The sequence below is a fragment of the Mytilus californianus genome, unplaced genomic scaffold (genome assembly GCF_021869535.1).
Source record: "Mytilus californianus isolate M0D057914Y unplaced genomic scaffold, xbMytCali1.0.p SCAF_8, whole genome shotgun sequence".
Lineage (NCBI taxonomy): Eukaryota > Metazoa > Mollusca > Bivalvia > Mytilida > Mytilidae > Mytilus > Mytilus californianus.
The window spans coordinates 51,612,463-51,626,113 of record NW_026262734.1 but is presented as its reverse complement, the minus strand read 5'-3'; the positions used below and the strand labels follow the sequence as shown (position 1 = coordinate 51,626,113).

Here is a 13,651-nt window from a genome sequence, read left to right as displayed (position 1 = left end):
TTACGAAATTCCATTAGATTTCAGTATTTTTTGTATATCAGTATTGATTGTTTTCCATGAAATATACTAACTTTTAGGGAAAAGATACTAAATTTTTTTCGTGTTGAATAAAAATGCAAACTTTTTTTTCTTTTATATCAGAAATAAAGCAACCTCAAATGCAATCAGACATTAAAAATCCATTTAGATCAGTATTTTTGTATAAGATGTGAATAATTTAAGGATATATATGCATAAACTTTTGTTTTTTTTTAATAAGAATGCAATAATTTTTTTATTTTACTGGAAATTATTGACCGCCATTGGATTTTTGTACTTTTTGTAGGTCAGGATTGTTTTTTTTTTTTCCTGAAACTAAAAGAATATCAGAGAAAAAATACTAAAATGTTGTTCGCAATGTATAAAATTAATAATTTTTCTTCTTTTGATAAAATATATTGAATGTTATTTGAAACTAGTTATTTTAAAGGCCTCAAGATCAGTTTTTTTATAAAAAATCTAATAATGTAAGGAGAATAATACTTAAATTTTTGTTTGTGTTGAATACATATACAATAATTTCCTTATTTTGATAGAAATTATGAACTGCCATTTGATTTCAGTACTTTTTGTACATCCAGATTGGCTGTTTTTCATAAATTATGGTGAACTTCAGGGAAAAGATACTAAATTTTTGTTCGTGTTGCTTAAAAATGCAAATATTTCTTCTTTTATTTCTAAAATATTTCAACATCACTTTCAATCAGTCATTATAAATGCCTTTAGATAAGCAATTTTGTATAAAATGTGAATTATTGAAGGATAAATATGCATAAACTTTTGTTTTTGTTGAATAAGAATGCTATCATTTCCTTATTTTAATAGAAATTATTGACCGCCATTGGATTTTTGTATTTTTTGAAATTCAGGATTGGTTTTTTTTTTCATTAAACTAAAAGAATATCAGAGAAAATATACTAAAATGTTGTTCGCAATGTATAAAATTACTGATTTTTCTTCTTTTCATAAAAAATAATGAATGTTATTTGTAACTAGTTATTTCAAAGGCCTCAAGATCAGTTTTTTATAAGAAATTTAATAATGGAAGGAGAATAATACTTAAGCTTTTGCTTGTGTTGAATACAAATACAATTATTTCTTTATTTTGATAGAAATTATGAACCGCCATTTGATTTCAGTAATTTTTGTACATCCGGATTAGTTGTTTTTCATAAATTATGGTGAAATTCAGGGAAAAGATACTAAATTTTTGTTCATGTTGCTTAAAAATGCAAATATTTCTTCTTTTATTTCAAAAATATTGCAACGTCACTTTCAAATTTTTAATAAATAAGGTTTAAACTTTTGCTTGTGTTGAATAGGAATGCAATTATTTCTTTATTTTGAAGCAAATTATGAACCGCCATTTGATTTCAGTACTTTTTGTACATCAGGATTGGTTGTTTTTCATAAATTATGCTGAAATTCCGGGAATAAAATCCCAATCGCTATTTAAATCGTTTTAGCACTGTTCGGGTATGAAAATACGTAACCTAAATAAACACAAAAATCGCCATTCAATTATAATAATATTTAAAATCAGTTTTATCTGCATATTTCTTTTTTTTAATTCTTAAAACTTTGCTGAATAATCACTAAAAAATGTTGATCTTTTGTACTTGAACGTTTCGTATTCTCCGTTGCGCCATTAATTAAATGAAACGAAACTAAGATTCCGTCATTTGTATAAGTTTATCATGTGACGTAGTAGAGTTCAATCCGTCAGAAAGGTCGATCGGTCCTATCCGTCCGATCCGTCCGATCATTCAAATATATTTACCATAAATCTGACGGATTGGTGACGCGAGCTTGACGCGAACTTGACTGATCGGTGACTGATCGATGACCGCTGATTGATCGCTAAAATTGTAACGCCTAAGGTTGCAAGTACTGCAGGTATATTCAAGACATTTCTTTATAATGATTAAACAAATCAATTGACTGAAAATAAATGTTTATGCATTTTTAATGGAGAACTTACATATTTCTCTCTAATCGACCTTACTATCTGTAAAGTTAACATCAATCACAGAATACATTTCTTTCTACAAATTTGTAAAACACGACCAAAATAAATCATACCTGAGTATATAGCTACTACTGATAAAAGTAAAACTATAGTAATCCACATCATTTCACTGGTGGCTACCACGACTACACTTGATTAAAACAGAGTATGTCTTCTCTGTGCTGGTAGCATTTTATAAGGTATTACGAACTGACCTTTTGATCAGCTATTATATAGCAGAAATAATTTTCAGTTTCATTCATGACAATTATTCATATTTCATGTATATCTGATAAGCTCAATTCAAAAACTAAAAGCTCATAATTTCATTTAATAATTTAATAGTCAATTTATGCATATATTTAAACTACAGATCAGACAAACAGATTAAGCTCAACTTTGTTGTATGGTATAAATTCAAGGTTAAATTGTAAAAATAAATTTGAAAGGTACTCTCAATGCAATCCATAGTTTAACCATTTTTAAAAAAAAAATTTATAGAAACATATGAGAATTAGAAATAATCATAAACCAAAAGAATGTTTGCCATATTGTACAAAACTAGGTGTCGTTATGTTTGTTAAACATCCTTAAATTCAAATAATCCCCTGCACATTGGTAGCAGACGCAAAAATCCAAGTTTAAATCCCATCCAAACCGCATTTGGCACATGCTGTCAAATCTGACAATCTAGATGTAATGTATCAAAATATGCACAGGTGTCCCGAATGAAAAGTGTTCTTAATTTTAAGATAGAAATGTGGTTCTCCAAACTAAAATATTTGTTCAATGTAATGTCAAAATGTATAAATTCCAGCATACAGGTACAAGTCTTAAATAGTTATATTGATCTTACCATCATTTAAATAATCTGAACCTAAAAACGTTACACTTGATGCATTTCAGATGTAATCTTGTTGTAAATTCAGTACTGTGTTGACAATTTTCTAGCATTCAATTCAGTACTATTTCGTAGGTTTTCAGATAATATAGTATGCTATTGCAGTATACATGCGGAAAACAGTCTGAACATAGACTAGACAGATCTAAATTGACTACAAGCAAATTTACTGCAGTAGATCAGTGACATGACTTGATAATATCTTTTTTAGATCAAAATGACCGTCTCAGCTAGAATTTGTTTAGTATAGTAGACAAGCAGCCATGGTGTCAACGTGTTAGATGAAACAAAAAGTAAAATCACAAAAATACCGAACTTCGAGGAAAATTCAAAGCGAAAAGTCCCTAATCAAATGGCAAAATCAAAAGCTCAAACACATCTAATGAATGGATAACAACTGTCACATTCCTGACTTGGTACAGGCACTTTCTTATATAGAAAATGGTGGATTAAACCTGGTTTTATAGCTAGCTAAACCTCTCTCTTGTATGACAGTCGCATAAAATTCTATTATATTGAAAAAAGAGATTACATGATAAGTAAGAATGTTGCTTTGATTTTTTCCTATTAACCTTTTCAAGGGTGAACATAATTAGATCGCCTATACTGGTGCAAAACACCGGGTGACAGCGGAACATACTATAAGACTGTGGTCAAATGTCATTACAGATTGAACATTTGGAAAAAACGAACGTGACATATTAATTTTTAATGAATTCTATATGGCAATTGTTAACATCACGATTTAAACTTTAAGAATTTAATAGAGGAAAATCAACATAAATGAAGTATGATGTTTTCGATATTACCAGTTACTATTAAACCCATTATGTTGTTTATCATATTTGCTGATTCGACATAAAGAACAAATAATCAGTAGCATTAAAGGTCATGTTGTAGGTAATCGACCGCTGAGTAATCCTTGAAAAGTCAAGGATATAGCAATACATCAAGTCCACTCCAATATTGTGAGGTTATTTTACTAGGCTTATATATATATATTTCAGTTGCTTGGTACTTTCGTATTATAGGAAATCATTTGCACAAAACATGATTTGCAGTTGTCACTAAATACTATCAGTTGAATTAGATGGAAGGTGTAAGTAACGGCGAAATGCTATGATGTATTGACTTATTTATTCTGGTCGGGAAGGACGCAAATAATCAGTATAAAAATAAGATTTTATATGATTACCTATAAGCCATGTATCCACCAGAGACCAAATAACATCTAGTCAAAGACAATGGATAAAGGAAGGTGTGTTCTGGAATCGAACATGTCTTTAAATTCAGGTAGTTGACAGGAAAGTTAATGATCACATGAAAGTTTCTTTATACACCTTAATGCCAAATGTAATTAATCAATTTCTTAAGATGAATAAATATGTTGATAAAAGTATGTATGAGAAAAAAAAAAGTAAAAAATACTACTTCAGTAAAAATCTAAAATCTTAAAAATTATCTTTTGCTTAGTCATTTAATAAAATCTTAATTCAAACAGTTTGATATACTTACACAGTTATCATCTTATAATCAATATAGTTGACATTTGGCGGGTATTATTTGAGAAATGAACCTAACCATGCAAATACAAATTCCCCAATGAACCAGGAAAAAAAAGGCTTGTACTTGCCATTAGCAACACGACGGCTGCCGTTGGTGGAGTATGATATGTTTACCCTCTCGGAGTAGCTAAGATCGCCATCTGATTTTTGTGGGTTCGTGTTGTCCAGTTTTTAGATCTGACTGGAGAATATGGATTTAAAGGTAATCTTGATAACGCTGTTTATCAACTGAACATGCTTTATTTAAACAGGTCCATTTGTAAAATGTAGAACTGTTTTGTAGACTTTTTTGTCTTTTCGTCAATTTTTCTTATCTTCCCTTTGTTATTATACCTCTGTTCCACATCCTCTTGAGGCATCTTCCAAAGTTAGAATATGAAGATGTATTCTAAAATGACACACGGTCAGAATGACAAAAAGCAGACACAGCTAAAAAGCATAAAGCACCATTGTACTTTTATTAGTTGTAATTTACCATCAATGTGTTTTACTGAAAATATAATTTAAGAACATTTAAAGAGTACAACAGAAAAGAATATTTAGACAGAAATCCGACCAACATTGGTGAAAACAAAACAAAAAACGTTATAAATCTTTTTTATTTATCTGAAAATGTCTTATACCCAATTATAGCTTTTTCTTATGTAAAAAAATGTTTTCGTTCTTCAGTAAACCATGATACTATGTACCCCATATTAAAGTATTCCCTCTAATGTATAAAAACATGAACACATTAAGTGCTTTAGGATATCACTTTTTAGGGGGCCACTCTAGAATTTCTTTTGTACTAAACGGCTTTAAAAAAATATTTGTACACTTATTAACTACCTTTTCGAACATTCGTTTGTTAATGTAATTTATTACCCTAGTTAATACATCCATTATGCACTTAATCTACCGTAAATTGTGTAACTATTCAACCAAACCATTTTGTAGTAAACGTGAAGAAATTATTAGAATTTCTTCGTGTGAAACGAAATGCTTCATTCAATGGTTAAGTAGAATATCAATGTAGTTTTGAATACAAGATAAAGTTAACGATTTGTTGGTAAGTATGGTCCCGGAGGAAAGTAAATATAGGGAAGGTACACGACTGATCACTTTGTATACAACATATTTAATAGTACTACTTGTAAACAAAAGTCTTTAACATGGATATCTGTTTACCTTCATTGTATCTTATTGTGCAAAAAGGATAACAGGAATTACAAAAAGATTAGACAGTACAACATATCACAGTCAGCATGCACCAAAAGCAGAAACCTCTATAAATACAATAAAAGACAATCAACAACGACAACACATGGTTCTGATAAGGTTCTGATAATTAGGTGTGTCTTGAATCGGTTGTTTGATTTTCGGAAGCAATATTCGTTATTAATTCATATAAATGTTAGATATAGTAACAGTTACTGAAACGCATTTATATCGAACAATAAATAATTATGCATTGATAATGAATTAATTCTCAAAAAATATCATTCGTAAAGATTATAATAATACCGGTGGTGGTGTGTTTGTTTATACTAAAGATGTCACCAGAAAGGTGTATTCGAAAACCAAACCGACAAGATTTTATGGGAGGAGATTGAGGATAAAATCAACAATCTTTACCACTTGTACACTCGAACCGAATGGTCGGTTGTCGAGTATTGGACACGAATTAATTATGCTATTGAGATTGGATATCAGTTTACTGAAAACATTTTGATTTTTAGAGATTTATATTATAAGTTATATGATACGATAAATCTTGTTAATCTTAAACACTTAGTTAATAAACCAACATGTGTAACTACCTAATCACAGTTGCACATTGCTCGAACCGATCATACTAAGTGATGCAATGTAATTTTCTGTTTCTGGTATACTAAGTGTACCTGCAGATATCAGTGATCACGATGCTCCAGTTTTTTTACAATCTCCAAAACTTTTTAAAAAGTCGTTATAGAGCGAAATATGACAAAGCAAACGTAGATAGTTTCAATAAAATGGTAAATTCAGTTGATTGGAATAAATATTTTCTGGTGTTGAAGAAGTTGATGAAACTTATTTTCCGGTCTATATGTATTAAGTGTACATATTGACACAGATAGAAGACTTCAAGCTTCACTTTATAACAAATGTGATGATTTAAGTTTTCAAATTGTCAACTGTTCATTTGTCAACAGTCACTAGCCTTCTTCCCCTTCTTGTAGAATTTTAAATCTAAGTTTTAAGGTTATGCACGTTAATGTTCATACTATACATATGCTCCTTACATACGAACTGCACTAACCGAGCTATCTGGAAGAACGACTAAAATCGACACAGCATAAGTTTAGTAGTCACTATCTGGAATTGGTTACCAGTTTAGTCATCTGATCTGCAAATTAACCGATTGTGTCATATTTCAGACTGTTACATTTTGATCATGTTGACTGAGTGTGGACTCCCATGGCGGGTAAAGCATGCAAAGTAGGGTCGCTTGACAGTCGAATCATCAAATTTTCATTCATCAATTACCCCATACTTATACACGATTTTCTATAAAAGGAAACGGTTACTGTACAATTGTAGGTTGACAATGATTCTCAACTTATTATTTGATTATGAATTCAATTGAGATCTTTTAAGTTTATCAAATTCCATTTATCATTCCTGCTATGTTTAAAAAAAATATAACAAAATACCGAACTCCAAGGCAAATTAAAAAAGGGAAAGTTGACGTTCTCTAAAAGAAAACAATGTTCTTCCTTCGACAGCTACTGCATTACTGTCGGTTGGCAAAGCTCTTCAACTTATTATTTGATTTTGACATCAAACTGTTCTGATTTGAATATCACTGATGAGTTTTATGTAGACGTCTGGTCTCTGTGATGCGTTTGTAGCTTTTACCAAATTCCATTTATTATTCTTGCTTGTTTTGAAAGCTCAAAAACAAATTTCGCAGTATAATGCATTGGGCGATGGGTTTTCAATGATTTTCGACTACGTATTCGATTTCACCTTTGAAATGAGGTTATGATTGTGGAGACAAACACTATTCTCTATAATCAGTATTCATTAACTGTTGTAAGATTACATTTCTATTGTAATATTCCACGTAAAACAACCAATCTCATAGTAAAAATAATTATTTCAATAAAAAGTATGTTGAAGTCAAAAGATACTATAGCTCACATGTCAGTCCATCATGGGGTACAACGACAGCCGATTTTCAATATATGTACTTGATGTTAAAATAAACGGAGAAATTTGGAAATTTAGAATACAGGCAATAATACCAAGAACTATATCATTTATTACTGTACGCTCAGAATGTTTAGGTTACAAAACAGCTTGTATATATATGAGTAAATGTTCTATATATATATGTTTTATATATGTTCTAGGTACACAAATATGTGCAGAAAATACAGGAGATGAAAATGTAGGAAAAACGTTACTCTATACTATTCTGCCGACTTTTTTAATCTGTTTTTGTCTTGACTGCAACATGTGCAACATAACCCTCTTTTTATAAATATTTCTTGATTTTAATATTTTGCTTTTAAATACAAGGGAAGATAACGAGTTGTAAAAATTGGCAAAAATCAACCACAGCTTTGTATTAGAAATAAAGTTTACTTTTGCGGATCCAAAGCTCTATTTTCCGAATATTTTCACCTACCAAATGTTTAACTTGATGAGATACTTTTATTAAAACAAAATATACATGTAGCATCTTATTTCTACTTTTTTCGGAATTATTTAAAACTTCCGATCAAATATCAAGTTTTAAAATACAAATAAGAATGAGAAATGTTGACAAGTAAACAATACCTATACCTATGTTCATATATATATTTTTGTATTATTATTGAATATGATTTATAAAAGCCTGAATATAATTCACAAAAGCCTAAATTTGCTCCAACCTTGTTTTACTCAACTAATAGGATTCAGTTGTTTGTGGTTGGTGTGGTCTGTAGTACTGTCAAATGTGTATTACCTATTGTTCAAATGTAAATAGATATTTGCCATGGATGATTATATGAGTGGATTGATATTAGGAAGCTATACTATATATATTCAGGTCTACATGTAGTGCGTGAACATATAAACACAGATGGACGACGTCAAATAAAATGTATAGACAACTTGATAATTTAAATTTTTCACTTGTCAACTTTTCTGCTTTCATGTACACTCTGCTCCGTCGTATAGCGTTTACATATCTAAGTTCATAGGTTACATTCGTTCATGTTCACACAATTCGGTCTTCTTTAACAGGGCGTGATCCTTGCACACAAATACAGAGTTAAGAGGAAGAACAATTAAAATAGACTCTGCATAAGAGAGGCGAATGATAGCAAAGGGACTTTTAAACTCATAAGTCTAATATAAACTGACAACGCCTTGGAAAAAAAGACCAAAACACAACAACGAAAACTAAAGACTGAGCAACACGAACTCCACCAAAACCCGGGGGTGATATCATGTGCTCCGGAACAACAAGCAGATCCTGCTCCACATGTGGCATTCATCGTGCTGCTCATGTAACTTCAAACCTAGTGATAATCATAATCGGTGGGTCAAATTAGGCGAAAAGAGGACGGGATTGTGGTTACGACAATAGGAACATAAGTGTTACGGTCATCATCACATATTGATTGACCAATACGATGAGATGGTGTCCCAATCACTGGCGACATGTTTAACGGTCTTCGATCCTGAGATACAAGAATATAAGTCCGATCTGCATTTATACCGATTTATCCTATTCCCAATGTTGACACTTAAACTGAGTTGAGAATCTCATTGAGGGTAATCCATAATTAATATTTTGATATATTCGTCTCTTCTTAATCGATTTAGGAAATCATCTATCAAATACGGTTGCCTTAATGTAGTAATCGTAACTGAAAGCAATGTATTGGTTAAAATAATTCACTTCTGTCACATTCATAATGCATTTAAAAAAAAAGAAGATGTGTTATGCTTGCCAAAGAGATAACTTTGCACCTGAGACCAAATGACGTGGAAGTTAACATCTATAGGTCACCGTACGGCCTTCGACAAAATGTCTGTATTTGATTTTTTCTGATAAAATCATGCCGTTGGTTTTCCTGTTTGAATTCTTTCATATTTTGGGACCTGTTAAGTTCATAATCATTGTTCATTGTTGACGGACGTACAAGCAATATTTGCTTACATCCACATCGTTCAGTGTCTTTTGGATACTACGGAATAATTGTTTTTGTGGGTACCAATTTACATGGATTTTGTTGATACAGGTTATCTATATATTCAAAAAACTGAAGTATTGGTTTCCTGTAGACTTGTATGTCGAAGACTTTGGTTATCCTACAATATCAAGCATCAACAAATGTAAAATAATTCTTCCTTTCGTGGAATTTGTTAGAAACGAAAATACATGAATTCACTGAAGTTTTCTGATTGCTACTCATACTTAATCTTCTCATTATACATCGCACTGTAGCAGGTATGAAAAATTGAAATAAGACAAGGTTTTTTGTAATCAATGCAAACTTATTTTTTATAATATATAAAATTGCCCCAAGAAAAAGTTCATAGAATCATGCGTCTTAGCTCAAAAAAAAATATATTAATGAACATCAAAACATTATCAGACTATCTTAAGCATAATAAGTTTTATACAGTAATATGTCATAGTCGGTTATATTCTAAAAAGGCAACAATACTGTTACATGTAGATAAAGGTTTTATTACATTGTGAATAAAAAAAAAATAACTATATGTTTGTTCAGAGTAGTTACTTAAGGAATGTTTCGCTTGCGTCATCAGTTGGATCTTCGACTTTATGAAGTTTCATATTAATCAGTCTCAACTGTAAAAACAAAGAATAATACATGTAGTAATTATTAAATCTTCAACTACCATTTATTTTTACAATGATATGATATAAAATTGTTTAAATCTATTACATGCTTTTGATAATAAAAAGGTAGGTGAAATACACATTTTGGATAAAAATGTTCATCATAGTTGATTTAATACTTCAATCATATGAATTATTTTGTGTTTTAATCTTATTTATGCCTTTGTTTCGTTGTATTTAACCAATGTTAGAGCGTTTCGTGATTTTTTATGATTCGTATTGTGTGTATTTGTTTGTGCATTTTATTATCTCATAGATCGGAGTAATAATGCGAAAAATTAATTACTCAAACCTATTTTCAATATATTCATGTTCATTTACATGTTAAACGTAAGGTTTCATAACGAGTGAAAATTGAAGACCGCTTTATATCGTTTCTGGATAATAGATTTCAATATGATAATATATGACCTACTGGCTGTCTGTCACACAAATTACTCTTCTTACTATCCAAAATATTTCTTATGTAACAACTTCATGAAAAACTGGTTTTCTTATCCTGGTCTCTTTCACATAAGTTTTATACAGTTCATTATCATAGTTAGTGCATATAAGTACACCATATATAATTTACAGAATACTTAAGTTAATAATCATCCTGTTCTAGATTTTGTAACAGCATATAAAAAGAAGCATTTTCATATTTCATATTTTGAATCGGTTTCTTAGAAAAAAATAAAAATGAAAAAAAAGATAGAAATAAAACCACAGATTTGATTAATTATGTATCATAAGCAATAACATGATACTTCATTGAAATTTTGGAAAATAAATTTGTTTTTTTCTGCAACCAATTTGGTATATGTTGTCTCATTTGCGTCGATTACATTCAATTATTTCATAATTGTCTTTTTAAAAAAACTAAAATACATTAATTTGTTTAGTTTTCTGTCCAGACATATAATAGACTGTATTCACAGTAAATTGTAAAATAGTAAAAAAAATGTTAACACCATAATATTTTTTTATCATCTGTATTGTATCGATACAAAAGAGTATTTATTTATAAAATGTCAAGTCCTATTCTAATTTTATCAAGTAACATATAGTTCTAAATATTTGCATTTTAAAAAGTAATGTCCATAATCTTCAATAACATTATATATATGACAAACTGAACTTTTCGATATTTTCTAGGAGAGTAGTAGTTGTTAAGATAGTAATATTTAAAGTAGACATTTTGACCATAGCATTTTCAACTTGTTTTCTTATATATGATTGAACATGAAATAGAGAAACTATTCTGTTTTCTTTAGTTTGTCATCTAGTGTAGTCTGTCTGTTCCATTTATCAAACCCTACTGCATTCTCAAAATATATATCAAAGAGGGAAGGATACATGTCTTAAGACAATAAAGAGGATTTACTTTGTCACAGTTTAACATAGGTCTGGCTCCAGATTTAAACGTTAACATAATTTTTGTTCTACGCGTCCACATAAATACTAACTTTGGAAAAGTAGTAGTGCATGTGAAAAGGGGATATTTTTGTATATACATTATCATTTTTGATTGAAATATCGTCGTTGAATCGGGGGGAAATTCTGCCAAAGGGAAGTTTAAAAGTAATCATTTACATAACATTCATTATTCTTATGAAATTTCCCAATTTTGTATCACATTAAACATGTTAAGGTAAAAATACTTTGAACATTATACGTTTCACTTATTCCGATCACCATCTGCTAAGTATATCTATAACTTTAAATGATTAGGTGCTAGAAATGGGTATGTTCCATTTCGTGTTCACGCTGACATTATTACTCGTTTATATGTGTATGCGTGTAAGTGTTACAGATATAAAGTGTTCACTATCTCGATCAACATTCTTTTAGTGAAAATTGGTTCTTAAAAATATTTCTGCTTTTATTACATTGATGTAATAGTATTGTTACTATATTTAAGATATCATTATAATAATAAACGTCAAATAAATTTTTAAGATACTCACAGTAAATTTTTTAGCATTAGCTCAAACATCATAAAGAAAAGAGTCGTTGATGAGTGTTTGTGTCGATAACGTGACGTATTGTATCCCATCACGATTTGAATACTACCGCAGAAGGAACCCAGATCTCTCCAATATTAAATTTTTAAGATAGTGAAATGTAATTTGCTTTTAGTTCGATCTCTATAAAATCATCTTTAGAGTTTGCATCAAAGATATTTCCTCATTTACCACAAAAAAAAACCCAACTTTTTACTTAATAATACACGTTTCACTTGCACTCAAAATTAAATCGTACATAATTTTAAAACACCTATTTTTCATCAGAAAACAATATCACATTTAACATGTAAAACACATGTATATTTATTTGAAAAGCGTATCTTGTTAATTGGGTTTCCATTCCATTATTAAGAAAAAAACAATTTGTCTGTATAGTTTGCACCCGCTTCGTTATACAGTAATCAAACTTAAACAAACCCAAAAGTATGTGCATTTATTTAAATCCTAGAGAGTAAGCTAACGATTATCAAATGCAATACAGTAAAATAAAATTCCATGTTATGCTGTTGTCATAATGTATAAAGATAACCAAACTTATCACTGAACGGGGGACCACGGAAAGAACGCCGAACGGTCGTTTGTAATAATTGACACTTAGAACCGATCAGTTGTGTTTTCGTCTGTCGATAGTGAATACATTTTATTATCACATTAATTATCATTGCTGAAATTTACAGTTTATATATATATATATATCGTGCTAAACCAAATCTTGCAATATTTTAATCATCTGAGTCTGGTGAATTCTACTCATTTCTTAATTGTGATTGGATTTCATATGCTAAACCCCATATACATTCTAACCAAACTTACGTTTGATTATGAACTTTAACTCAACTATACCAAGACTGCTCTCCGCTTTTGCAACATAGGTTCCAAGATCTGATTTGTTGAACCTGTGCATTTTCAAGCTATATTCTGTGTTTTCGATAGTATCTGTATAACAAGAGAAGTCCCATCCATGGGATATGATAAAGCCGTGTTCATAACTATTATTTTCTTCGGTTATTTTCTTTCTACCATTTTCACTTTCTTTCCACCAGGTAACAGTTGGATTAGGGCAACCTAAAATAAGAACATTCGGCATAAAAATAATATAATGATCCTGTACAGATAACCATTAGAAGTGTGAAAAGCCCAGTTTAATATGAGAGGAATATAACAACAATAGGAATGCATAGAACTCATAAAGCATATAAGGGGTACTACAGTGTTGACAATATGCTAGGTACTTCCTTTATACAC

At 30.1% G+C, this 13,651-nt stretch overlaps 1 protein-coding gene across 5 annotated transcripts in view; it reads right to left on the bottom strand.

Annotated features, from left to right (window-relative positions):
* The window catches only part of LOC127710844 (hemicentin-1-like), a 62,643-nt gene that overhangs the window by 33,610 nt on the left and 15,382 nt on the right, over nt 1-13,651 (bottom strand). The window contains exons 7-8 of one of the 5 annotated variants that reach the window (XM_052216804.1): nt 13,220-13,471; nt 10,203-10,346 (exon numbers count right to left, since the gene is read on the bottom strand). The exons of 3 other annotated variants lie outside the window; for them this stretch is intronic. In XM_052216804.1, the coding sequence (XP_052072764.1) occupies nt 10,333-10,346; nt 13,220-13,471 (266 nt within the window). In that variant the 3' untranslated portion in view covers nt 10,203-10,332. Of the gene's footprint in view, nt 1-2,121; nt 2,253-10,202; nt 10,347-13,219; nt 13,472-13,651 lie in introns of those variants that run through there. One more of the 5 variants, XM_052216800.1, reaches the window with a different exon arrangement.